Genomic DNA, 27,623 nt, shown 5'->3' with positions numbered 1-27,623 from the left:
GGCTGAATGCTGGGAGAAAGAAGGGCCGAGTCAGAGAGAAGCCATGGAGCAACCGGAGATACACGCTGAGAACTTTAGATGGTAAGCCACAGCCACAGATTAATAGAAATGGGTTAACTTAATAAAGAGTTATCCAACAAGAAGCTACTAGAGCTAATGGGCCAAGCAGTGATTTGATTAATACAGTTTTTGTGTGATTATTTCAGGTCTAAGATGCCGGGTGTTCGGGAACCAATAAATGGCCTCTTTATAACTTTTGATAGGTCATATTTCCAAACTGTGTACAGTGAACTATGTTTGCCAACTATGCCATTACACTTTCCCACATTCCTTCCATTCCTTTGCTCTTGCCTTGACAGCTTTCTGTTTATTTTGATATTTTGTAAACTCTGAAATGCGGTAGGTCTTGGCTTCTATTTCTTTCTATAATCAATAGATTTATGACCTCAATTACTACATCGGATAAATGAAGTATCAAAAACTTAATATGCCCTATTAGGAATGTTGAACTCTTTGCTATTTTGTATTTTGATAATTTCTGGCAACTCTTTTTTTAATTAATTAATTTCTTGTGCTGTTGAGAATGGGTCTAACTACATATCACAAAATATCTGCTATTCCATATCATTCTCCTGCCTGAGACTAATGAGTATTGAGAGTAAAGATGTGTAACTCTTTAGTTAATCATGTTGTAAGCTTTGGTTTGTGATTTACTTTACTTTTTTTTAACATACAAATTTGTTAGAAATTCCTTTTGCCTGTGTACCCAAAATACATTAAAAGTACAAGTACTTTCATCCCATCCACCATGACTATGTTGGTAGAGACCAGGATTATTGCAATAGACTACCAAATCCTCAACCCTCTCCCTCATGCAATACTATCTCACAGCACTCTGTGCTAACTAACTAGGGCATAACACCTGTTACCATGGTGTTCCTCATCTCTCATCGCTCCCTGAGAGCAATGACCAAAACCTTCACACGGCTCAATAACAATAGATATTTTATAATATCATCAAAGTGCGAATGTTGATTGCCAATTTAACAGCATCTATAATAGCCTAAGAGATTAGCCTCTTGGCCTGCCTCAGGCGATTATCTGGAAATTATCGCATGCCCTTGGAAAACACCTGTGAACTATTACCTAGATAAATTGAGGTGAGAAGACCCATCCTGAAATGCACAGCACTATTCCATGGACTGGGCTTCTGAAACTAAATAAAAAGTGGAATTTAGCAAGGCCAAGTATACAAAATGTCCTGTCTCTTGACAGGGACCCGCTATGATTAGATGCCTCCTGGCCCTGCTTTCATAGCATCTCTTCTCTGATGGGCAGATCCCCTGAAACTTCAAACCCTTCTTGAAGTTGCTTTTGTCTGGTATTTTGCGACAGTAAAAAGACAAGCACCTCATACAGATAATGACCCTCATGAGAAAGCAAGTGCTTCCACCTGGTACTGTAAGTCTATGCCAGCATCTCTGTCTTCCAATCATTTGGAAATGCATATTTTTTTTTGCCTGCTTGGAAGTGCCTGATGTCTCATGTTTGCTCAGTTTCAGCAGATCTGAGATCTAAGTTTACTTAAAAAGCCATGTTAAAAGTATTTCTAAGATTTCCAACTATGTGTATGCATTGATAATCCCCCCACCCCGAAATGCACTATCTTTTGTCTTGTTTCTCAGAACTGGAACGCTTATTTTCCAAATTTTAGGCAGTATGAATTAATAAAATCTATTCATTATTTTTGCTTGTCAGCTTCCTACTGAGGCTGACATTTTAATTTTTACTCCCTGAAGCATTTTGAGAGCTGATTCTAGTTATTAGCTAGAGTGGGACTAGGATATGAGAACTGGCCTTGCAACCAGTTTGTCTTTAAAGACCAGCAGAAATATCACCATGTTTTGAGGTCACCTGGATCTCTCAGTTGGTCCTAGACAACCAGGAAGGTGCTTTTCCATGAAAGAACAGAAGAGGCAACCTCAGAGTCTTGGGGTGTGAGAAATACTCCACCAAGTTCCGTGGCTTTGGAAAAGAAAGGACCCCACGGGCAAAGGAACACCAGTCATGTCCTTAAGCCTGCAAAAGGAAAATGGTAATGTGGGCCCGAGTCTCTCAGGAGGAACATGCACTTGATTGACACCTCCTGCTGGCTTAATACAATTTTGGATTTTGACCTCCAGAATGTAAAAGCACAAATCTACTTTATGTGTTTCAGCTGTAATTTGAAACTTACACTGGTATTTCCAGATGCAGGTGTGTGCATCTGATTGATCAAATTCAGATCACCCCAATCAATGAGACATGTTGCTGGGAAGGTGGGTCTCTGGGAAGGTAAATAAATGTCCTTGGGTTTTCCAAGGTCAAGTAAGTTACATCCAACTCTAAATTCCTTGCAGGATGCTTAGTTTAGATTTAGATGCTTAACAACTGCTAAAAGTTTATGTGTTAAACTGATTAATAAGTATAAATAGCACATAATGTATTAAAGCTCCATGGTATATAAAATTATAGATGCAGGAGGCAGAGTGTTCTATTTCATGTGTTTCTCTTCAAGTAAAATTCTACTAAATCTTATTTAATTCAATATCTTAGTTTGCACTCATTCTTTCCTTAGTTCTAAAATTATTCTTTTTTTTTTTTTTTTTTTTTTGGTTTCTCGAGACAGGGTTTCCCTGTAGTTTCTAGAGCCTGTCCTGGAGCTAGCTCTTGTAGACCAGGCTGGCCTCGAACTCAGAGATCCGCCTGCCTCTGCCTCCCGAGTGCTGGGATTAAAGGCGTGCGCCACCACCGCCCGGCCAGTTCTAAAATTATTATGCATATATAATATACATGTAAATAATATGTGTAGCATGACTTATAACACCATAAAGAAACCGACTGAACATATTCAAATGATAGAACAAGAGGCAGTTCACACAGGTTGTTTCTAGGGTAATATTTGATTAGAAGGATTTTATTAGACATTCCTTATAATGGTATATCGATTATCTAACATAATGGATTTCCTTACTGTCCATTTGCTAGGCAAACGCTATACTGGATTGGACTGCCAGCTCTACATATCACCTTGCTGATGGCTCACTTTGTCCTTCTTTGTATGGTTCTTACTGCTTTAGTTGCCACAAATGACAACAGAATCAATGTGGACATTCGGCTTTATAATTTGAATGTTTACCCACTCTATATATTATGAAAGAAAGATTTTCAAATGGATAATGGAAATGAGCAAACTATATTAAATACATGTATGGAAGGCTCATAAAGAAATCTAATATTAGTTGAATATGATAGCCAGGCTGAAAAATCCAGCTTCCTAGGAGGCTGGGACAGAGCATCCCCTTCCAAAACTCTTAACCTACACAGTGAGCTCAAGAGACTCAGCAAGGAAGACAACTTAGCAAGACCTGTCTCAAAAATAGAAAGCAGTGGTTTATTTGGATTGATACTTCAAGTAAAAATTACTGTTAATTGCAGTTGCCAATAGATATTTTGAACTTAGTCCTGTTATTTATTATTTCACGTCTTTTGATCAAAATGGCCACAGTACTACCCACCCTGACAGCCCCTGGTGATTGATTTCCTGTTTCTCTTCAACATCCTCACACCGCAGATGCAGGTGAAGGAACCTGGCTTTCCCATGGTGCAGCAGCCGATCACTTCCTGACAACTTGCTGGCATTTCCTTATCCTCACTTGAAAACACTGGGATTCTATCTGGGGACTGATTGCCTCAACTCTAGCATCCTAAGTTTCAAATAACATCAAAGCTTCTATTGCTTCTATTGCGCTAAAATGTACAGAATTCACTAGGACTCATCTTTATTCTGCACATATAATTCATCGTCTTTTTAAATCATTGTGTTACCGAACTACACAATTAGGATTTTCTGTTAGAAAATTACCGAAGCTCTTGCCTGTAAACATGCCGTGGTTAAATCTGTGAGAAGCGACAAAACCAGAAATGTTTCATTATGATCTTTTTATTATGAGTGAATGTAAGAGAGGAAAAAAAAATCAACAACCACATACAAGCTTACAAAAGGAAATGTTTAAAGTATTCTCTGCATTATTGTGACAAAAGCAACCCCAAACTTGTTTTTTTTTTTGTTTTTTATTTTTACAGGATAAAGGGATAAAGGCAACTGCAGCATTGCCAATTGATCTTTCTGGCAGACTACAGGGATGGATGCTGTGCATTTAGGGCTTGGGTGAAGGTCACTAATTTTGATCTAGACTCTAAAAGTGAAAATACTGTAGCACCGTAACGTGTGTTTTTAAAGCCCTCCCAAATATTTGCAAGTTCACCAGCAAAGGCAGAAGAGAAGCACCTCTGAAAGCATGGATCCCCGTGAGGAAGACAGCTGTGAGCCGGAAGTACTCCTTCAAATTCCTGCACCGCAGTCTCGTTTTGTATTTTACCGACATTCTACGTGTAACGGATGGAATTTGTAAGTTTTGTCAAGTTATACATAAATTGTGTAGTCTTCGAGGACTCAGAATGTGTCTGTCTGACCAGTTGAGGTAGTTACAATAGGGAGGTCATTTATAATTTCATCTTTGCCTGTTTGGTAAATAAAGGGATTCTTTTGCTGGTGAGTGTGATCATTGCTCTGTAGGTGGGCTAGAGTCCAAAGAATGTAACGCAGTGGTATCATAAGAGTGTTGATGTTTATTTATTATAGCACCATTGAGACATTTTTGAAGTTGGAATTGGTAAAAAAAATAAAACAAAAGCATTTGAACTGTACTGGGTGGACGGAATGGCAAAAAAAAAATATTGCATTCTTTTTTGGTCAAATTATACTTTTTTTTCCAAAAATTTGGAAATAAATAACTGGAATTTAGTCGGTCACTTGCACTGGTTGACAAGATTATAACAAGAAGAACACATGGATGCGGTTTTTGTTTTGCTGGGGTTTCAGATAGAGTTTGGTTTACAAAAAGCAAACCGGGCCAACGTCCACACCAAATTCTTGATCGGGACCACCGATGTCATAGGGTGCAATATCTATGATGGGGAGTCTCAGGGCCTTGCGTGTTCGATATTCAAAGACAGTTTTGCTCCATTCCCCGGTGTGTTTCTATTCAAAAGAGAAAAAAAAATGTGTAAGAAAAGAGCCATGGCATTAGAGAACATAGACGGCATACTGAACTGATTATGTTGGACAACTGTCTTCTGCTTTTATGAAGTACTTAGTGCACATGGCACCTTCTAGAACATACGAGAACTTCTGTATTTGAGGTTTTAATGTTCTTGGTCGACCAATAAAATTATTAGTCAAACCCTAGTCAGACTTAAGAGTTAACTCAGAAGGGAGATAGTCACAGATAGGCTAACCCATTCTCAAGCCTGGTTCTGGTCGTTGCTTTTATAGTTTACTAGGAAGTGGGTGAGTCACTCACAATGGGAGTAGCTAGCATTAGAAGTGAGTTCCTCCTTTTAGTAAATTACAAGAAAAAAAGAATAGATTTTAAGTCACATGTTGTATCTTTACATTTAAAAAAAAGTGGTTATATCTGATGGATATTCTATAATAAATAGTATATACAATATAGAGTAAATATTCCAGTTATCAAAGTTGTTTTGTGAGTTTAAATTTCATTCATTTTCATTTAACCTGTTTCCCATCTAGAAGTTAGGCTCTGTTTTTGTACTATTTTACACTTTGGTAATATTTAACATTTCTGGAACAAATAAGTAGATGCTAAATAATTCATGCCCCTAGGCAGCTTCTGTCTCCCTTATTGATTTTTACTTTTTCTCGGCGAATAGATTGGATGGTTAAGCCACAAATTGTGCCGATATTTGCCATCCTGCTTGCAAAGGCATTGTTACTTACAGCACAGCCGTCCTCCAGGACCGTGTAAGTGAATTTGCTGTTTCCTTCAGCCTTGAATTCCCCTTCGTTCGATCCCATGAGCTTTAGAGACTTCTTGACATTGCCGGTGGCCTGGTCCATGTAGGCAATACTGTTCTTACAGTGGTACGTAATGTTCTGGGAGGCCCTGCTGGAGAGGAGCCTGAGGTATGCCAGTTGTACATCGAGGACATCTTCAGGAAGATCAGGATTACCATAGCTGAACTGTAACCAGACAAAAGAATGCATCAGAGGTCGTGACTGCAGCCTCAGGAAAGGGCTTCGTGCACTATCAGCGTGGACACTGCATTACAAATTCTTCACATACATTATATGATATTTTATTATATGCAGAAGGTGTTTAGATTCAACTTCCCTATTATAATCCAGCTTTTTATAGAAGTGATAGTTTTCTAATCAGACAAGTGTTTGAGGTGTTCTACTTAGTAACCAGGAAGAGGTAAAAGGAAAAAAAAATAAGTGACATATATTTGGGCATCCCTTGGTTTAAAAGGTCTATCTTTTCTTACCTGAAAGCCACCGTCCATAGATTCTCCAAACCAAACATGTTTCTTTTCAGCAGCAGCATCTGTCCACCAGTTCTTCCGCGGAACAGTCATTGGGTTGGCGTTTATGCACGTCTCCCCGGTTTCCATGTTACAGAACACTTTGATAGCATCCATCTTGCAACCCTGGTTAGGATCGACCCAATATTCGCCTGAAGAGTCACCAAAAGAGATAAGGGGAATTCGTTACAGAACTCAGAAGTGGAGCCTGGGCCAGAAGATCTGCCTGTTGAGTGCTAATGCATTTGTATGTAATATGTAGCTCATCTGATTGATATTTCTAAAGCGGAAAGTTAATAAGATCCATAGCAGTATTAAAATTAGAAAGAAAGCATTGCCGTTGGCATATATATGTACCTTGGTGTGTTGTACTTGTCTAAATCTCATCTTTTATTTCAAAGATAACATTCTATTACAGATTTATTGCATCATAGCTTAGCTTGCCTGATACTTCATATTTTTAGTTTAATGTCCAAAGGTTACTCTGAGCAAAAGCAGTGGTCTTTGTCAATATATTTAAAAGTTGAAATAATTTTGAAATAATATTTCAAAATTTGAAATTAAAAGATGATTTTTATATTAATTATAATGAGTATATTTTTAAAATAAAAATAAAAGTACACATGTCATAGTAGATAAAAGGCAGGAGTTATTAAAGTAAAATTGATACTTAGTTATTAGGTCTTCAGAATGAATTCTAATAAATATATATAATATAATAATCAAAATGATAAAATTATGCATATCTAACCATGGGAATAGAATGATGCATGTCACTTGATCATTTAAATCATTTTTGTTTTGTATTTAGAAATACTTGTGTGAAATCTTTTGTAAAACTGTCCTTAAATTTTCTTATATTTGAAACAGTTTGCAGTTACTTATGTTATACTTTAAATATGCCTTCAAATACTGTTTTTCTGTTTTCTCAAGTATGTTCAGCTTAATTAACAATGTTTGGGTAGTATAATGGCTTTAAAATATTTTCCACCAGAAAAACTTTCTTGGTCAAATTCTCATACAGCCTACAGCCATGTGTGATAAAGACTCAGACCTACCGCTCTTGAGTTCAGGATGGCAAAATTTCAGGTCTCTGCAGTTCCGCGCAGGGTTTTTACGAGAACCATCAGGACTAATGAGACTTTCTATTTGTCCATTAACAGACTTGAGGGAAGACATAATCTCCTCAGTGTTGATCTTGAAATCCATTGGTTCATCTCCATAGTAGGGTGAAAACCCAGCAGACTTTTCACCGCCTCCAAGGGCAGCAGCACCTCCTCCACCACAGCAAGGACCAGGTGCGCCAGGAGGACCAGGAGGCCCTGGCTGCCCAGGGTGGCCTGGTGAACCCTAGGTGGATGAAACTATATGTCAGTAAGGTTTTTCTCGGATTTCCACTGAAGGACTGTGTGCCACGTGTCTAGGAAGGTGAATTGCAAACAATCCACATATGTTGCCACTATTACTTTAATTAAAAAAAAGTAGATGATCTTGTAGTTTCATGATTGTCAACATAGCGAATGTAATTCATTACTGATAAATATGTTATTCTGTTATGTAAGAATAAACAGGATTGAGCACAAACTTCGTCATTTCTCTCATATAAAGATGGGAGCAAACAGCCCCCAAAAGTACAATTCAAATACTGATGTGAGGAAATAAAACAGGGATTTTTATCTTCCGGGCACAAATTTCCATTGCCATTGCATCTCTGTGCTTGTGACTTATTGATTTTTCATTTGTCACGTGTATGTTTGTCAGAACAATGGTTTATTGCTACATTTTCCCCAAAGCTGTGGAGCATGAAGGCACTTGTCATGATTTTAGCAGTAGCAAGACTGTACATTGTAAAGATTGTTTAATCTCTACAAAAATAAAATTGCATCTGTGTGTTCTTTGGTTTGAGATTGGCATGGTGTCGTTTGGTTAGTTAAGTTGATGTCATATCAAAATATCACTCGTCAGAGTATAATTTTTTTCTTCATGTCACCGTGGCATCAAAAGTCTTACTGTAATGAAGACTGTGTTAAATTAAGCCTTACTTTCTCAACAGGCTCCTTCAGTTTAAAAACAATGAAGGGTTTCTGAAATGATGGATTACAGCCAATTAAGCCATGCATATACGAGTAGTGCCTTACCTCAGATCCTCTTTCACCTCTGTTGCCTCGAGGTCCTGGTGGCCCAATGGGACCTGGATGGCCGCTTGTACCATCTTTTCCAGGAGGCCCATGTGGTCCAACTGGTCCCTGAAGAAATGAACACGATGTTGTAATGCTAGAATACATTCCTGCAGCGCAAACATTTCCAAACAGGCACCTTCTGACGGGCTTCTACGACACTTACTCTGGGACCGGCAGGTCCGGGACTACCAACTGCACCCTGGTGACCGGCAGCACCCTGGAAAGCAAGGAAGGACAGAGACTTGAAAAGATCTCCCGCAGCTTATGGAATGGACTGTTTAAGATCAGTCCTGACCACAGTGACCGTGATGAAATAAACTTCTCTCTTTCTTTGCATTTCTTCATGCTAACTTATTATTTTAAACAAGCTCTTGAGTTTGTGTCTCCTATCTTCTAGCTTATTGTTCAGAGGTGGAAAGTGTTCTGCTCGGAGTCCCTCATCAGTCATGCAGTAAAGGAGGGCTTGCAAAAGTGGATGCACTCACAGGGGACCCAGGGGGGCCTGGATTGCCTGGGAATCCTCGGTGTCCTTTGATGCCGTTGGAGCCACGCTCGCCAGTTTCACCTTTGTCACCTCGTGGACCTTGGGGACCCTTTAGAAATACATTTCAAATTAAGGTCATTATTTTGTAAACATATTGAGGAAATAAAATTGAATTTATAATAAGTTGATTATAATTTGCAGAATTCTATTAGCGTTATAATAATCTTTTATAATCGATTATATAGCATCCTCCTATAGATTATAATAATAAATGTATTATATTATGTAGGATCCTATTAGCTAGAAATCCCCCTAAAAATAACAAAGACGGTTTCAGTTCACATTTTGGATTGGTGATGCAATCAATGCTCATAATTGATACTGGCATAATTAGCTGCATGGAACTTTTAGTTCAGAAGCTGAATCGTTTTCTGTATCATCAACTATAAATTTCTATTTTCTCCACAGTTATGTATGTGTCATCCTATCTATTTCCTAGACATTCCAAAAAGCAACAGAGTATTTTTTTAACACTCTAAAATGAGTTTACAAACACAGAGGTTAAAATGCTTAATACTTACAGGAGCACCCCGAGCTCCAGCAGGACCCGGAGCACCAGAAGGACCAGCAGGGCCCTAGGAGATAAACAAACAAGTGAGCACAAGTATGTGGGACTGAACTTAAGTCACTCAACCCCATTTTGAAAAGTTGAGTGTGTCGGGAGGACAGGAGGATCTGAAAAGAATGGGGGAGGGGAACCATGGTCACAATATATTGTAAAAAATTAACTAAAATTTTAACTTAATTTAAAAAATGAAACACAGTGAACCAGTCTGAAATTTTACAAAAATGAAAATAGTTCCCTTCCTCCATCTTTACAAAGAAATCTAAACAGAAGCAGCAAGGAAAAGAGCTGCATCCCTGCAGCAAATAGACTGATGCCCATTAATCCCGACTGAAATCAGCACAGATACCTCCCAGGGGACAGAAGTAACCTGCTATCCCGACCCCAGTCTTCTTTGGACAGACCAGGGCATATAGAGAGAAGATGCTTATGGGAACTCACCGTTTCTCCCCGGTCACCACTCTTCCCAGCTGGACCAACAGGACCAGGTGGCCCTGGATGACCAGGAGCACCTGGGGCACCAGGAGAACCATTTTCACCACGATCACCCTGGAACAAATTCACGAATCTCACGTAACTATGACAGCCATCAAATTTAATGAAACATGTCTACCGTACATAGTTTGTTATACCTTGCCACCAGGGGATCCATCTCGTCCTGGTTGACCATCTGATCCTGGGTTTCCCTGGTTAAAAGGGGGAGGGGGAGAAAGATGACTTGAAATTATCCAAATACTAAGCAAGCCTTTTATTCTTTTAAAAGATGATCTCTATTTAGTTTGCGAAGTATTAGATACCACTGTGGTAGTTTTGAACAAAGACTACTTTAACAAATTTTCCTCCCCACTCATGCCCCATTTCCTTGCTGCCCCTGTCTCTCAGCAGAAGCAAAAACTGTTTTCGGTAACAAGAAATTCCATATATTACAATGTGGTTTAGCCCTGTGAAGAACTGTAAATCTTTGGCAGATATGCAGGACATCTATTTTCCCAAAATTTCACAAAATAATATGAGGAGAGCTATAATGAAAAAAATAGTATTTATAGTACAGTTAGCAAATGATTTTTGAGGAATGGAGATAATTTTATGATGGAAATCCAAAGTTAAGTTTACTTAATATGTCAGCATCAAATATAGCTCTCAAAATACATAGCACCCTGTTAAATATTTTGTTAATATAGAATATTAATTGAAAAATTAATAATTACCAATGAATAAAGAAAATTTTTATACAAAACTGTATGCTGTAATTTTCTTTATCAATCTGTTTCCTAAATTAGTTAAGCAACTGCATTTCCTCCATTAATGAATTTATTGAGAGATATTATTGGCCATAGGCATTTATAATATTCTAACTTATAGCAGGATGATTATCAGAGAGGGAAGGAGAGCTCTCTGATATAGGTTACATGGGCCAATATCTAGATCATCATAGACATTAAGGGCTCTTTGACCAATGCTTGAATTTTGTATTGGAGAGATTGTGCAATGGCTAGAGGCATTTGTGACTAAATCTGATGCCTAGTGTTCCCTCCTGGGGAGCTACATGGCGGAACAAGACAGCTGACCTCCTTAAAAGCTGTTCTCTGACCTCCATGTGTGTATCATAGTTCCTATGTGTTCATGTGTACACATATAAATAAACACAATTAAATACATATCATTTTAAAAAAATGTATCCGACAACTTTAATGTGAGCTGGCTGGTTGGACATCTTTCAATTGCTACTTACATCCCTCCCGGGTTCACCAGCTGTACCAGGTTGACCAGGAAGACCTTGGGGTCCAGGAGGACCACGTTCCCCATTATGGCCACTGGCTCCCGGTTTTCCACTTTCACCCTGTGTGAAAAGAAATAAAAGACATTTCACTTGAAGACACCAACTATCGGGGGTGTAGACAGATTTCTTCATTTCAGAAGGGGAAATGTGTTTTTATTCAACCTGCATTTCTGTTCAACTGTCTTGAAGCCATACCCTTTATAAGGAAAAAAATTGGGGGAGCAAGATTTTTGAGTTTTCCTAACCGCACAGTGATTCAGAATGGCAAAAAAACTCCTTTTTAAAACATTTGGTTGTGAGGAACAGAAATTTATGAGTAGAGAAATAGAAATATTAATGATAAACCATCATCTTGGTGACCTTGAGAGTCAGGATTTATTAGAGTCTTGGGAAGACATGCTAATTACTGTTTAAACTTCCTGTTATTATTTTCGGACATATTTTGAAATTGGTACATAAAGTATTATATAAAGTATTATATTATGAAATCTGATACAAATGGAATTGTGTTAGCTTATTTGCCGAGTGCACACTTCAGATACTAAGCCCTATAATGTTATACTAATATCAGTGATAGAAAATCAAGAGAGCAAAATGGCTTGAAGGGATGGGCAGCTGACATCCATTAAGCTTTGATATATTTAGGAGCTGAAGCCCCTTCTCCCTTCACAGGTGTAGTGACAAAAACTGGAGAATGCTCACAAGTTTCCTAACAGTGGTGTTTGAGATATCAAAATTGATTTTTTTGTGACATTGGCTTGTCTGTGTATATATTCAAGCCTTGTTTATGACATGCTTTCCCTATGCATTTTGGAATGATTGAATACAAGTTTTGTTTTTATAAACCGAGACGTATAGAGAAGTTTAGCTCTTTCATAATTTGCGTAGTGATGAGAAACCATCTCATATCTGATACAATGGAGAAATCTCTCTGTCTATGAATGGAAGCAAGAATCCAGTGCAAGTAAACTACACTTACCTTGATACCTTGAGGCCCAGGGCTGCCCCTAGGGCCTGGCATGCCTGGTGGTCCAGCAAGACCTCTTGCTCCAGTAAGTCCTGCAAGTCCAAGTGGGCCTGGGGATCCCTGTTGCAATAGATAGAAAGACTCAGCTCGTTTCTACACAGTTATATTTCCCTTATTAAATTTGTTATCAAAATATATGGTCAATTAAGAGAGAACACCAGAGCCACTCACCGGAGGTCCCTGAGCACCAGGTGGTCCCTTCTCTCCAGGTTGGCCAGCATCACCTTTTGGTCCCGCTATTCCAGGGTTGCCAGGAGACCCACTGTTCCCAGCAGGCCCTGGAGGGCCATCCTTGCCAGGAGCTCCACTGGGTCCTGGGGGGCCTGGGTTACCCTGCAAATAAATGAAATTTAAAACATACATTAAGAGTTTTTGTTTTGTTTTGTTTTGTTGTCCTTGCCTTTTACTTATTTTCAATTCTATATGGGATTTGGCAGCTACATATCAAGATATCACTTTCTCATCCTAGATATATGAAGTCTTTGGGTAAGATGCATTTGAAGAAGACTAGAAAGTACTTACATTGTTGCCAGGGGGACCAGGAAGACCACGCCCACCAGGAAAGCCAGCAGCACCCTGTGAAGCAGAAATGCACTCATCAGTGACAAACTAGAACATAAATCTTTGCACACACAAATGTCAAGAAAAGGAGTAGACCAGGACCTGAATTCCATCTTAAAGTTATTTATGATTTCCCACCTCCGCTTTAGATTTACACCCAACTGCCCGTGACTGACTGACTGACTTTCACATTCTCCCTGTGGCTCTAGTGTCATTAAAAGGTCTTTCCACAGATTGGGACTCAATACCTTTTTTCAGTAACAACTCATAAGGTGATAGTTAAGAGGATCAATACTTACAGGACCACCGGGACTGCCGCGTTCACCCTTGACACCCTGAGGACCGGGAGGACCCTAAATACAAAAGGGAGGGAGGACATACTAAGTTGAGCACCAAAATAAAAAATATAACAAAAGCATTAAGCATTAGGAGACCAGCAATATCGCCCTAAAGAGATTAAAATAGCTCACATCTGATAATATCTAAACTACTGAAACCAAAATTCAGATTGAGTATATCCTAATAAAGATGATTATATTCTCCTCTCATAACACAAAATCTTACATGAAATGTTAAATTATTAATAAACCAAAATGTTTTATGGGATTGTTTAGCAATAAGACTCACAGCAGGTCCGGAACCTCCAGGGGGTCCTGCAGCTCCAGGAGGGCCTCCTTCACCTTTCTCTCCAGGGGCACCTCTTTCTCCTTTAGCACCTGGTTCACCATTCTGTCCCTGCACACAGCAACAGTGACAGCCTGTGAGCTAACTTCCTCCACAATGCACATGGGCTAGCATTCCTTTTCTTTAAAACATAGAACTTTCTTTTTTAAGTTGGGAAGATGTTACCATCAAATAGAAATAAGAAGCTCTCTGAAGACACACCAAAACTTAATCAGTCAAAATATTGTGAGAAAGGAAGAGAAAGAGAAAGAAGAAGGAGGAGGAGGAAGAGGAAGAGGAGGAAGAGGAGGAGGAGAAGAAGGAAGAGGAGGAGGAGGAGGAGGAGGAGGAGGAGGAGGAGAAAAGAAGAAGAGGAAGAAGAAGAAGAAGAAGAAGAAGAAGAAGAAGAAGAAGAAGAAGAAGAAGAAGAAGAAGAAGAAGAAGAAGAAGAAGAAGAAGAAGAAGAAGAAGAAGAAGAAGAAGAAGAAGAAGAAGACGACATGATGGGGACAAAGGCTATGGATTTGAAAATGAGCATCATGATGCTGCATTGCCTCCTTGCCCAAGCATAAAGGAGGATGGGGGTTTAAGTTGCCTAAAGCTTAAACAATAGAATTAGTTAAACATTAACCTAAAAACTGATAAAGTAACTTAAAGGAGTAAAGTGACTGAAGAAAGACTGGGACTAAGGAACTTGTATCTGTTAGTTTTCAGCAAGATGATAAATTGGCATTGGGTTTGTGCTTAGACATCCATACTTACAGGAGCACCTGGGAAGCCAGCAGGTCCTGGAGGTCCATGTTCACCTCTCTCACCCTGAAGGAAAATAGATTGTTAGTCACCATGAAGGCCTTCCCCACGGGGATCATGCAGTGCCCTCTGTAGAGTCTCATCTTGCTGTAGTGGGAAAACAGCTAATGCAGCAAACACAGTTTCACCTGAAAGTCTTTTGACTTCTTATCAAAATTAGAAAGGAACACTAGAACTGTTGATTTCTTCTGTCTCTACACTGTGATATAACTTACAATGGCTATGCCTTCAAAGTGCTCCAATAGTAATACATTTAATTCTATAACTCCCAAATGTAAAGCATTTAAAACATGGCAAAATGATAAGACATTGATCAAACAAAAAGGTGCTGAGCTTTGAGTTTCAAGACTTTTTAAAGGCAAAGGATTTTTGGTTTGGAAGATGCTTCTGGCAAAGTTTAAGAGATGCTCATTTAGAAATGTATAGTATTTTTCAATTTATGTGCTTTCCCCAGAGTTATTCAGGAAATGAGGTACCTTAAAATAAGCTCACGTGTATTTTATTTTTTTTAAACATTTTCTTGAATCTCATATATCTTAAGGATAGAGTCAAGCATGAGGAAATAGAGTACCAGGGGCAAAGCTACTAAAACAAGACAATGACCTGTGTGGGGTTAAGAGTATGTTGAAAATGTCTTTGCCACTTACAGGGCCACCTCGAGGTCCAGCTATTCCCGGAAGTCCAGGGGCACCACCTTCACCCTGAGAAAAGACCAAACGATGCTGTCACTCCTCTGTCTTCACTGAAACAAAGGTTGACTTTATTTGCAATAGTGTTGTTACCTTATCTCCAGGCTGACCAGCTGGGCCAGGGGGGCCAATAGGACCGGTAGGACCCTGCAGAAAGATGGGTTTTAGGTTGAAAGAAATCAACATCATTTCTTGTATTAATCAGCGTCTAGAGACACTCATCTACTAAAGTGGATTTGTTTTTGTTCTCTCGTGGCTCACATGATAGTTTCATTGCTTGGTAACAATGTGAGAGAGTCCAGTAAACTCACTATTCTGTGAGTGTGAACAGAGAAAGTAATTTAATTCACTGTGTTCATTGATTGATGCTTTTCTACCTCTATTAGAGAAGATATAAGATCTTATTGAAATATCTTTTAAAGCTATATTTCTTAGCAATATTAATTCCTTTGCTTTTTATTGACTTGCTATGAGAGTCATTCCTGGCTTTTGTTTTTTATATTATTAAGGATTCTCTCCATCCTTAGGGCATTGACGAACTATCATGGAGTGATAGATATAAACTAAGGATTTAAACAGTCACGTGATTAGTGTCTTTTCAATGTTCAGGGCATGCTAACATGGTCCCACTTCATTAGAGTGGTTTTTGGAATACTGAAAGCTGAGGTAGGGTCTACCACACATTGCATTCTGTCAAGGTTCATTTCTCACAGATGTGAATACTCACCCTTGGCCCATCCTTTCCTGGAGCCCCATCAGCACCTGCACCCCCTGGTTCACCCTGCCAAACAAAAGTCCGCGTCATCACCCAGTGAACATTGGCCAAGAAGAGAAACCCTCAGGAGTTGCTGACATTAGAGTTGGTATTTGATTAACAGTTGCTATAGGACCCTATGTCAAATTCCACTTAAAATGATAACAGTAATTTTGAAAATAGTTTCTAGTAAGGTGGCTTTCCTCTAATCTATAAAATCTAGTTTATGGTAGAATCAAGATCAAACAATCAGTACCTTTTCACCCTTTGGACCAGGACTCCCAGGACCTCCTCGTTCTCCAGGCATCCCTTGTAGACCAGGGGGACCAGTAGCACCAGCGAGACCAGGGGGACCAGCAGGGCCCTGCGATAAAGAGATGCATGCCAGATGACAAGAAAGCAATTGAAGTGCATCTTCTTAAGTCCAGGATGCCAGGAATGGCAGCTACCTTTCCTCCCTCAGGGCCAGGGGGTCCAGCTCCGCCTCTAAGACCAGGGCTTCCTGCAACTCCGGGTGGTCCACGCTCTCCAGGGGCACCGGAATCACCCTATCAGTGAAAAAAATAACATCCACATTAGTAACACATTAGAGTCAGAAAAGAGAAACACTGTGGATTACATGACTTTGATTACGTCTACTAGGTTTTTAACTTATATTTCTTAATGGTTTTGAAATTTTTCAATATAAAATTTTGATTAGCTGTTTGGGAACAGGAATCTTTAAAAAGTGTAAAACAATGGAATGTGTAAAACAATGGAATGTGTATTTGTTCTGATTAAGGGAAAAGTGTCTTTGAAGTAGTTTCTGTTACGATTCATAGAGGTAACGTTTACATTTCTTCCAGCAGGACAATTCTCTGTAGGGAATGCATGCATTAGCAGCATTTCCTCTTGAGTGGCTGACTCTGTGGCATGTATTAATATTATAAAAAGAGAGAATATTCAGAGGGAGCAAGTTCAATGTTTGCAGTTTGCTCATGTGCATTTACCTTCAAATTACTTTAGGAGGAAAGAAAGTGTTCCCCTAATCAGTTGCTCTATAACAAAAGTTAAAGTAAAATTACCTTGCCTCCAGGAACTCCAGGCGCACCAACTTCACCCTTTGGACCCTAGAAGGTCAGCATTATGTATGGTAAGCATTTGTTAATATGCACTGCACAAGTATAAGCAACATCAACATCTGCTGTGCTTCTATGTTGTACAATTATTTAAATCTTGAAGCTATGCAGTTTAATTCTGTTGTTTCATAGAAAAAAAATGAAACTATTGAGTGACATTATAAGCAACTCATCTTTGTTCTGTTGTGGTTTCTGAGACAGGGTCTCGTGTAACTCAAACTCATTCTGTAGCCAAGGATGACCTTGAACTGTTAATCCTACACACCTCTTCAAAGGAAATAGCCTGACAGCTACTTGGTGTGCTCTCTGCTAGAGATCTAATAGAGAGCTTCATACATTCTAGCAAGTATTCTATGATCTAAGTCAACAAAACTCAACTACCCGGGCATATAAAGTTAATGATAGATAAACGCTTTTGATTTTTTTTCATGTAGTTGCCAACTTTACAAAAATAAGATGTGACTTACTGGTTCACCAGGCTTTCCGTTTTCTCCTGGAGGACCACTGGTACCAGGTATTCCCTGCAAATAAACAGAATAACATCGTATGATCACTTCAGAAAATGGCTTTGAGAAAGTTCTTCACATGTAAGCCCAGTTTTCAAAGTAGTTCATGACATAATTTCCATATTTCTAAGGTAGAGAATGTTTGCCCTATTTAAACTAATGACAGATAGAGGGTGGTTGTGCCTTACAAACCTGGGCTCATATCTGTATTTTTGTTTCTGTATATACAGTTGTGCTGATGAATAAGGGCAGATGAATTTAGCTACATAGACTTTTTTTGTGAGAGCTATAAGCGTGCATATAGAATTGCAGAAGTTCAGTTCATTCTTAATAACTTTATATGTACATTCTAGAACAGCCATAGAAGAAATTACTATTAATACTTTATTTCAGAATGGAAAAAAAAAGACTACAAATTAAGTTTCAGATGAACATGTAGCAGGGGAACAAAAGTTTGGAAGTTTATTTATTCTACAGAATAGGTATGAAAAAGAAATATGGAATTTTAACAGACAATAACACTCAAAGAACAAGCTCTTACTTGTAATCCTTGTGGACCAGGGGGTCCGGAATCTCCCTTGTCGCCAGATGGGCCCTAGGTTGAGAAACACAATGCTAGAGTCCATTGGAAAATCGTCCTTTCCTAGTTACTCTCCAGCTCACGGCTCAAGCAGGCCTATTGCTTACTGTTAAAAGTGAGGATATGAAGAGCGGGGAAAGCTTGGGCTATAGAAGATACTCAAGGCAAATTAAGGACAACAGGTAGTGAATGCCAGCATTTGATTAATAATAAAATAAGGAAGTCTAGGAGCTGGTGAAATATTCTAATACAGTGCAGCGATTGCATAATTTCTGAAGGCTTGCCCCTGCTCTGTTTCCACTCTCTCTCTCTCTCTCTCTTCAGTTACACAAGTACTTACAGTAGGGCCTGGGGGACCCTGAGGTCCAGTTTCACCGTTCTTTCCAGCAGGACCCTACAATAATGACAGTTAGGCGAGCAGAATTAATACATGTATCAAGAAAGTTCGGAGTCTGGAAATGACTAAGTTGATTAGATAGAAAAAGACAAAAGCTACATACGGGAAGGCCAGGTCCTCCAGGGCCACCCCGTTCTCCATTCTTGCCAGGAGCACCCTAAAGAAAAGGGTAAATGTTTACATAAATAAAAAAAATAAGCAAAGTCCAAACCCCATTTTTGATCCTGCTAAGTCACATACATACATACAACCATAGCCAATTACATATTTGTCTCTAACACAGTGCTCAATTTCACATATTTGTCCATGTTTTTAGAGAAGGCTAAGTCTTGGGTATCTTTACATTTTTCTTATAGAAAGCCAAAGGGGATCTATCACATATTTATTGGAGAAAGTAGTGTTAGAACTTACATCATTTCCTTTAGGACCAGGAAAACCCATGACACCAGGCTGACCCCGGGGTCCAGATGGGCCAGGAGGACCAGGACGGCCACTTTCTCCTTGACTTCCCTAGGAAGAAAAACAACTACCTTAGTGAGCGTTGGAGGAACACATTATCAAAATATAATATACCTACACTTATTCAAATCTAGCCAATGAATGCATTGTTTCCACTCTATCTTTCTCTCTTCAGTTACTGGACTAATTCAAAGGGATGTCATAATTATACATACGGGAGGTCCTGGTTTCCCATCATTGCCTGGTCCTCCTGGGCTTCCGGGAACACCCTAAATGAAAAATTATATTTTGTCAGATGACTTAAAAAGTCACATGAAAAAGTACAACACACTCACCTTGAACAATTTTGAGATTTCCATGGTTATAGGTAGCCTTGTAAGTGCATTCCCTACTTTTTTTGAACCCATCTGTTTTAACCCACGTTTTCTTAAAGGGATTTGGTTGGTTTACTTTGGGTCTTTGGAAGGGTATTGTCTGCTTGAAGTTGATTTTGGTCTGCCATCACTTGCATTGTCTTTCTTCCTACTACATTACAGTGTGCCTAAAACAGATATGTCTCCTTACCCTCATTCCTGGGCCTCCTGGGGCTCCATCTCGGCCGGGTTCTCCAGCTACTCCTCGGGGCCCTGCAGGACCTGGGCCACCACGTTCCCCAGCAGGACCCTAAGTTGTGAGATAGCAAGCCTTAGAGAGTTTTTGATTGAGGTAGGCAGGCACTGACACTCTGAATCTGTGACTAGTGGAGTCATTTGGCTTCTCGAGGAGAGTTCGTGTTGCTTAGTTCTGCTTTTAAAGATCATATGGTTTAGCTTTGAATGCCATGTTGGGGGAAAATGAGGCAGCTGTGATGACTATCCCTTGTTTATAACAAACATTATTGATTGGACTTAGCTACACCTTTATGTGTGTTTAAAGAGAAGCACCATTAATGGTGAGAAGTTACTGTGGAGCCTTCCCTGCCCTTCCAGGTGGTTTTCTGTGGTTCTTGCGATGAAACTGGGGTCAGGGATTCTCCCTGTCTGACAGAGGAAGTGACTTCGCTCATCACAGAGCTCAAGAAGTAACAAGGCAGGGACTAGGGTCATGAGGAGATGTTTTGCGTTCTGTTGCTCTGATACGTTTCCTCCAGATATTTATCTTTCCATTAATGGGGTAATGTAGAGAAGGAACCTCTATTTGTAGTAATGACATTCAGGAACTGAGGCCTTTACCTTTTCTCCTGGGATGCCATTTGGCCCCGCAGGTCCTCTGAAGCCAGGAGCTCCCTGGAAACAATGACAGTTAAATATTTCAGTCCATAAGATTAAAAATATTCCTATACTACAAAGTTCTTTAAGCAGGAGTTTAGGGATTTAATAGTAGAGCTTTGCCCACCAAGTACAGGTCATGGGATCACGTCTCAGAACTGAAAAAAAATAATACTAAATAAGACAAAACCAAAATTCTGAAATGGAGGAAAAGAATAACTCACGGAGCAACCCATCAGCCAAATGCACACACAAGACAGAAATAAGCAAACTGAAACTCTCCAGGGTTTCAAGTTTAGATGGGACGCTCAAGGGAACAATGCCCAGAAGAGCTTGGTGCTGCATAGCTTTAATTCCCCACTTAGGTGGTGGAGTTAGGAGAATCTCTAAATTTGAGGTCAACCTGTAGTGAGACACCGTGTAGAAGCAATTCACCGCTACAGGTTTTTGATAGCTTTTAAACTGGTGTGATGGTTCATGCCTCTAATCCAAGTATTAGGGGAAGCTGAAGCAGGAGGATTGCCATGAGTTTGAGCCAAGCCTGGGCTACAGAGTAAGGTCCAAGCCAACGTAGTCTGTAAATAAGACCCCATCTCACCAAACAGGGAGGGAAAAAAAAAAAATCAGAGATTGCTGTACCTTGAAGGTGAAGCAGGTTACTATGGAAACCTACCCTTTCTCCAGCTGCTCCGGGCTGTCCATTTGTACCGGGTTCCCCAGGGGATCCATCTTTGCCATCTTCACCCTTAGGCCCTGGGATTCCTGGGGATCCAGCTTCCCCCTAAAAATATAAAGCATTGGAACGAAATTTACTAGAGGAAATTTTACCCATTATTTTCTCCGAGCGCTGCGGTTTTCTAAGTAGCCAAGCATGTTGGTTTGGTACTGACCCTTTCACCACGAGCACCTGGCTCTCCTTTTGCACCATTCTTGCCGGGTTCACCCTAAAGAGAAAATAAAATCTCTATGTAAAAACAATGAGGATTTGACTTATAAAATCATAACCAGCCAGATGTTATACAGCTCGGAGGAGAGCCCTATACACTTAACTGAGAGGGAGCAAAAGGAATAGTAATGTTTTGCTGTGATAGGTAAGCTTGGCCTTCCAGGCACTGAAGGGGAGAGGAACTTACTGAAGGACCTCGCTGTCCAGGTGCGCCATTAGTCCCAGCTGGTCCAGGGGGGCCCCTAGCTCCCATTAATCCAGGAGCTCCAGGAATGCCAGCGGGACCCTAAGAACAACACAAACACTGACATCAGCCTTGCACGGACCTTCTTTTCTCCCATCAGACTTAAACACATAAATCGGTGTGGGATGAGGGGAGGGAGATTCAGCTCACCATTTCACCCTTGCCACCAGGACTGCCATTATTCCCAGGAGGGCCCTATGTGCACAAGGGGAGAGAGCGTCTTAGCAGGAATGCCAAAAAAAACAAAACAAAACAAAAAAAAAAAACCTCGCATGTATAGTTCTTTGCTTAGAGAATATATTTACTGACAGGTACCATGTATTGTAGAGACTATGTTATTTCCCTAATAGTAGCCCAACATATAAAAGTAGGAAAAATAATTAGGAATTAAGTCAGAGATTATTTATTTCCTGGATGGTGCTTAGTGGGGGCAACCCTCCAGGCATCACATAAGTAACCTATAGTTTACATACATGTATATTCTCTGCTCTGCACTGTGTTAATGCGAAATTCATGAATTCTATAATGCACAAACTCCCATTTTGTTAACGGACCTAATTATAGTAGAACATGAATTTACACTTTTTCAAGGAATACTTTTTGATTGACAGCAAAGTTGAAGCATGCTTTGAAGGAGTAAGCGTAGCAGCTTGGATCCTCTAGGGTCTTGTCTGCTACTTACAGGAGGCCCTTGAGCACCAGCGTGTCCCTGCGGTCCAGGTTCACCTCTTTGTCCTGGGGAGCCATTTGAACCAGGGGACCCTGCAGGTCCAACTTCACCCTAAAGAGTCAAATTCCAATATGTCAGCTTTCCTTTCCACTTCGAATAACTTAGTTTACCCTTCAGTTCTGCTTAAACTTATTTCTCTAAAGCTATAGTAGTATGGTTAAATATTGTAATAAAATGAAGGATATCATAGTCATATCATAAAGACAGGGGACAAAGGTAGATATGAGTCTACCAGCTTTTAATTGTTTCCCAGAAAGGACCTAGGAAAAGGTAGAAGTCATCAGAATAAATATCAGAATAGTAGAATGCTAACGATTATATCTGTGTATAAGTATACATATACATGAATGAGGATTATATATAAATGTACTAGAATCAAGATTAAGGCATTGAAGTTCTCTGTAGATGAAAATATACACTTGATTCTTTTACAAGTCAACTTTGAGAAGCAATCCAATGTGTTAGAACTACATGCCTACCTTAGCACCAGGGGACCCAGGGAAACCTGCGGTTCCAGGAGGACCAGGAGGACCCTAAAACAAGAAAAAATATGCAAATAATAAAAATTGGTTAGACTGAACACCTAGAATAATCATCAAATGAAGCCTCTTAGGAAATAATACATGAATCAAAAATACAGAGGACACCATATAGATGAAAGAGCATTTGCCATTCGCATGGGTATTCTAGAGGGGAACATTGTGTAAGATAAGAAGAGGGTGGTGGCGCACGCCTTTAATCCCAGCACTCGGGAGGCAGAGGCAGGCGGATCTCTGAGTTCGAGGCCAGCCTGGTCTACAAGAGCTAGTTCCAGGACAGGCTCTAGAAACTACAGGGAAACCCTGTCTCGAAAAACCAAAAAAAAAAAAAAAAAAAAAAAAAAAAAGAGGGTTAAATCTGAGGTGAGAACAGAGAACATCTGTATTTCTGCTTTTCCATACGTCCTGTGACTGTGCAGGATCTTACTCCTAAGCGTTTGTGTTCTTATTTACATAGAGGTAACATCACCGTCTATTTTGCATGTCTCTTAACTGGCATAACCAATATTGACTATGAAACATAAGTATGTGTTAAACACATGTCAGTGAATGACTGGGAATGATGGTCATGGCTAGAAGGGAAACATAGTTTGGGGGTCCATATAGATTTAAATGATATCCTGATGGATACTATCAAGTACTGGATGGACCTACAAACTATTTCCATTTTTAGGGTTAAAAAGAGTCATCGAGTGGCAATGTGGGTTTGCTATATAATATATAGTAATATAATATATAGTAATATGATATATAGTAATATAATATATAGTAATATAATATATAGTAATATGACAATGTAACATATGATCCACAAGCTCTAAGTACTTTGGAACAAAGTGGGTTTAGATACAACGTTACTCACTGGTTGGCCATCACTGCCCCGAGCACCATCATTGCCTCGAGCACCCTAAAAAGAGAAGTTTGTCTTAAATATTTTCTTATTTATGGAAGATTAGTTACCAGTAATGTCTGACTACAATTCAAGCTGAGCTGAACTGAATTTTCCTCAGACATATTAAAGTCCCCTTACTATCACATATTTTTAGGGTCAGTGTTAGACTGTTGAGACACCATGCAGGAGGCATGGAGCAAGCCTGGATTCTGGGTTTTTAGAATTGAATGCAAATATGAGGTTCTAAGGCATGCATAAAACTGACACCCCCCACACCAATGGAAAGAATCAGCAGGGAGACTAAATGCAAGGCTTTCTTTTCCATAGCATTATACCCAAATCTTGACTAATCTAATCTTGAAGACAGTTTTTTCCAGAAGAGATAACCTCTGCCTTCATCTGGGCACACTGTGACAATACTCACTGCAGCTCCAGGTAGGCCTGGCCGTCCTCGCTCACCCGGAGCCCCTCTGGGACCCTGCAGGCAAAATTGAGAGTATGATCTCAGCGTGAGCCTGACATGTGTGAGAACAGATGGGAAGGAGAAAGGCAACGGAGCTGGATGGTTAGTATTAGTACTGAAAATTATAGGAGGGGAAACGTAATTACCATGGGGCCAGGAGCTCCATTGTCTCCGGGAAGACCGTTTTCACCCTAGAGACATACGAAATGTTATGATTTTGTATAGCAAACTGTTTGATATTGTGAATACTGTATCATAGAAGAGACTAAGGAAAATATATACTTTGGCAATATTAAATTGTTGTGAGCCTTTAATTTTAATCATCAGAAATGTAAAATTCTGCACTTTAAGCACATGACAACTCTACATATTCATTAGTCACACTGGGATGTGCAAACATTTCTACGCCAGAGGCTTTGTTATATCAGCTGTCATCGAAGCTTCAGGGGGCTACCCTGAGCAATCAACAATATGTAAAGAACAGTTGACAGACAAAGTTATGCCCCATAGAGTGAATCTTAACATAGCTCCAGACTCTAAATGAGTTTGCTCAAAAACACAGTGGGCTGCAATTCACCTTCAGTCCAGGGGCACCCGTTTCTCCCTTCTCTCCGTTCCGTCCATCAAAACCCTGGGAAAATTTAAAAACAGAAAAAAAATTGAAGATTTGTGCACAATTCAAAATGGAAGTCTTACATTAAATTTCGTTACTGGATTTGATTATACATAACTATCTATAATGGTAACTTAAAGAACAGAAAGCATTTTAAACACTGGCATAGTTTTTTTATAGAAGAAAGAAGTGCCATTCAGTCTGTTTAGAAAGCTGTCATCAGGGTAGAAGAGTAAAACCTAGTTTGATGGATTTTGTTCTTATTAGATTGATGCATTTTGGACTTGGCAGATTTCACCTAATATTTAGTTAAACATAAAGATGCTTTGCCATCAATAAATTATACCTACTAAGTTCATGAATAAAGGATTAGAGTTAGGGGTATCATAAAGGTCACTTACTCTGTGCCCTTTCATCCCAGGGAATCCAGGCATGCCACTTGGGCCTTTAGCACCCTAAAAGTAATGAATGGGAAAGACGTTAATTAACATTCAAATAGACTCAAAATCCAGCACTGAAATGCACTTTGTCTTTATGTTGATTTCAATTTGGTCATGCACTTTTGAAGTTGAAATGCTTGTAACTGAGGGGGTTATCAAATGGAGGAGACTTACCGGAGGGCCAGGCAGTCCACGCTCTCCAGGTCGACCGGGTCTTCCTGACTCTCCCTAGGCAGAGAAATAAAGGATGTGTAAAGGCTCATGTGTGAGGATGCAGCTAAGGAGTGGTCTGGTTGGATCAAGCATGCAGTTGTGAGATCAGACTACTTCCGATTAGGTACTTATTTGAGACACAATCTCCGTAGATAGCCCTGGCTGATGCTGTGCTGTCCTCCAATGGCCACCTAGTGCTAGGACAATAGGTAAGAGCCATCTACTCAGTGACATCAGGTTTCTCAATGGAAGGACTAAAGGAGGCTCCTTCCACCTTGTCATAAACCTATGATGTCCTAGTACTGATGTCTCTTTTCCCAATATTCAGATTTTTCCTCAAGTCAATGAAAACAATTTATCATTGGAAATTATTTGAGGAAAAAAGGAGAATATTTACTAAATACTTAATAATAAATTTATAAATTTGCGCTCATAAAGTAATGATGTTAATATACTGATTATTTGTTACAGAATGTAAAGAAAAGAATCTTGTTCCTTCTGGGATGAAAATAAAGCGCATCTGAGAGTTCTATCACTGTTGAATTTGTCAAATGTACAGCTTTGCAAATGCAACGCAGAGATGAACACGTTGGTTAAATGCTAGCATCCTGAAAAGTGAAAACAACTATCTCATCTCGTGGTGATTTAGAGATAGAAGTATTGCAAGATTTCTGATGAAGATCTCAGCAAGAGAGCATGACTTTCCATGAAACTACCCTAGAAGCAATAAGAAGTGCTGGTCAGTGCTGGTCATCACCCTTAAGAAAGGGAATTAACAAGCTAGGAAATTCATCATAAAAGGCTGTGAGAATGCTACCAACCACCAATAATAACAGAAGATGCTTGTCAGGGTACAATTGATGTTTTTTGAGACAAGGTTTCTCTGTGTAACAGCCCTGACTGTCCTGGAACTCACTGTAGACCAAACTGGCCTTGGACTCACAGAGATCAGCCTGCCTCTGCCTCCGGATTGCTGGGATTAAAGGTATGTGCCAGTACCACCCAACTGCATTAATTTTTTTGAATAAAGACTTTCAAGTTTTTCTAAGACTTTTCTATAGTGGCATGAAGGAAACATGGTTTATCATTCAAGCCGAATTTCACTATATTCCTATTTGACCTATGAATACTTACATCCTTTCCAGCAGGGCCAGAAGGACCAATAGCACCAGGAGGTCCTGGAGGGCCCTGAAATGAGAAAATAGAAATAGATAAGCTCAAAATTTTTCTGTTACATTTTGTCCCTGCATGTTAAGTGCAGCTGGAAGGAAACATCCTTCAGTCCTTCTCAGCATGAAAATTACACTGAGTTAATATTCTATGTTCATTCCATCTAATTTTTGCTGTTGATTAAAATTTACTAAAAACTTTAAATACCATGTATCTATATCTTATCTATATCTTATACTAAAAGTTTCTATTTATATATGCATTTGTATATTTTAAGACATTGACTATACAAAAATACAAATGCATTTCTCAATATTTTGAAATATTGTATTAAAATAGCATTTCTTTTCATTTCTGTATGTTTGTGTGGCATATGATTCCGGAGGACTCTGATGTTTCCCTTCACTATATGCAGATGTATACAAGCCTATAAGCACAATGACAGAACAGACACAAGGGGAGTCTACAGAAATCTTAGATGCTTTGATAGATGATCTTTGTTAACTCTGGGAAGTGGCTAACTTTGATAACTAACTAGTTAAGAATCTCTAAGATCTTTGGGTTCACCTCCAACACCCCAAAATGCTAAGTTATTATGTAAAAATTCAAGCATGTGTGCAATCTGCACTCTAGATATAGTCATGAGTGACTCAGGAATTGATAGATTTCATATAGAAAGTGGATTGTCAATGTGTTCAGCAATCTAAGTGTTACTTACGGCAGGACCAGCTTGACCCGGTTCACCAGGGGGACCTTGGTATCCAGGAGAACCCTAAAGTAGAATAAGTGAAAATATATTTTAATATTATGTAATATTTCTATTATTAAATAATAATTATGACACCATTGTCACATTATGTAATACATGTAAATAAAGTAACAAGAGCTTCATATGAAAAACTTATACTTTGAGAATAGTCAGAAGTCATGATTGGTGAATTTAGTCAAGAATTCCATTACAGTTTATGAAGGTTTAAAACATATTTTCAGGATTAAATAAAGATTTCATTGAAATTGAAATTGAATGGTTCTTAACTCAAGGCATATTGTTTATAAATGAAACATGT

The 27,623-nt window shown here is 39.3% G+C and overlaps 1 protein-coding gene across 1 annotated transcript in view; it reads right to left on the bottom strand.

Moving 5' to 3' along the window:
* Positions 1 to 4,651: 4,651 nt before the first annotated feature.
* Col3a1 (collagen type III alpha 1 chain) overlaps positions 4,652 to 27,623 on the bottom strand; it is a 36,197-nt gene continuing 13,225 nt past the window's right edge. Inside the window, exons 7-51 of the mRNA XM_038315384.1 lie at positions 27,275 to 27,328; positions 26,521 to 26,574; positions 25,348 to 25,401; positions 25,135 to 25,188; positions 24,698 to 24,751; positions 24,267 to 24,311; positions 24,082 to 24,135; positions 23,628 to 23,672; positions 22,706 to 22,759; positions 22,179 to 22,277; positions 21,647 to 21,691; positions 21,440 to 21,538; positions 21,197 to 21,250; positions 20,980 to 21,087; positions 20,271 to 20,324; positions 19,624 to 19,722; positions 19,275 to 19,328; positions 19,012 to 19,110; positions 18,704 to 18,757; positions 18,544 to 18,597; positions 18,165 to 18,218; positions 17,585 to 17,638; positions 17,064 to 17,108; positions 16,449 to 16,547; positions 16,256 to 16,363; positions 15,973 to 16,026; positions 15,339 to 15,392; positions 15,204 to 15,257; positions 14,509 to 14,562; positions 13,711 to 13,818; positions 13,383 to 13,436; positions 13,045 to 13,098; positions 12,694 to 12,855; positions 12,475 to 12,582; positions 11,448 to 11,555; positions 10,348 to 10,401; positions 10,157 to 10,264; positions 9,672 to 9,725; positions 9,092 to 9,199; positions 8,770 to 8,823; positions 8,565 to 8,672; positions 7,485 to 7,776; positions 6,391 to 6,578; positions 5,843 to 6,085; positions 4,652 to 5,083 (exon numbers count right to left, since the gene is read on the bottom strand). Of these exons, the coding sequence (XP_038171312.1) occupies positions 4,937 to 5,083; positions 5,843 to 6,085; positions 6,391 to 6,578; positions 7,485 to 7,776; positions 8,565 to 8,672; positions 8,770 to 8,823; positions 9,092 to 9,199; positions 9,672 to 9,725; positions 10,157 to 10,264; positions 10,348 to 10,401; positions 11,448 to 11,555; positions 12,475 to 12,582; positions 12,694 to 12,855; positions 13,045 to 13,098; positions 13,383 to 13,436; positions 13,711 to 13,818; positions 14,509 to 14,562; positions 15,204 to 15,257; positions 15,339 to 15,392; positions 15,973 to 16,026; positions 16,256 to 16,363; positions 16,449 to 16,547; positions 17,064 to 17,108; positions 17,585 to 17,638; positions 18,165 to 18,218; positions 18,544 to 18,597; positions 18,704 to 18,757; positions 19,012 to 19,110; positions 19,275 to 19,328; positions 19,624 to 19,722; positions 20,271 to 20,324; positions 20,980 to 21,087; positions 21,197 to 21,250; positions 21,440 to 21,538; positions 21,647 to 21,691; positions 22,179 to 22,277; positions 22,706 to 22,759; positions 23,628 to 23,672; positions 24,082 to 24,135; positions 24,267 to 24,311; positions 24,698 to 24,751; positions 25,135 to 25,188; positions 25,348 to 25,401; positions 26,521 to 26,574; positions 27,275 to 27,328 (3,813 nt within the window). The 3' untranslated portion in view covers positions 4,652 to 4,936. The remainder of the gene's footprint in view (positions 5,084 to 5,842; positions 6,086 to 6,390; positions 6,579 to 7,484; positions 7,777 to 8,564; positions 8,673 to 8,769; positions 8,824 to 9,091; positions 9,200 to 9,671; positions 9,726 to 10,156; positions 10,265 to 10,347; positions 10,402 to 11,447; positions 11,556 to 12,474; positions 12,583 to 12,693; positions 12,856 to 13,044; positions 13,099 to 13,382; positions 13,437 to 13,710; positions 13,819 to 14,508; positions 14,563 to 15,203; positions 15,258 to 15,338; positions 15,393 to 15,972; positions 16,027 to 16,255; positions 16,364 to 16,448; positions 16,548 to 17,063; positions 17,109 to 17,584; positions 17,639 to 18,164; positions 18,219 to 18,543; positions 18,598 to 18,703; positions 18,758 to 19,011; positions 19,111 to 19,274; positions 19,329 to 19,623; positions 19,723 to 20,270; positions 20,325 to 20,979; positions 21,088 to 21,196; positions 21,251 to 21,439; positions 21,539 to 21,646; positions 21,692 to 22,178; positions 22,278 to 22,705; positions 22,760 to 23,627; positions 23,673 to 24,081; positions 24,136 to 24,266; positions 24,312 to 24,697; positions 24,752 to 25,134; positions 25,189 to 25,347; positions 25,402 to 26,520; positions 26,575 to 27,274; positions 27,329 to 27,623) is intronic.

Source organism: Arvicola amphibius, chromosome 18 (assembly GCF_903992535.2).
Source record: "Arvicola amphibius chromosome 18, mArvAmp1.2, whole genome shotgun sequence".
Classification (NCBI taxonomy): Eukaryota; Metazoa; Chordata; class Mammalia; order Rodentia; family Cricetidae; genus Arvicola; species Arvicola amphibius.
The sequence above is the reverse complement of the archived record's forward strand: the minus strand, read 5'-3'. Positions and strand labels throughout refer to the sequence as shown.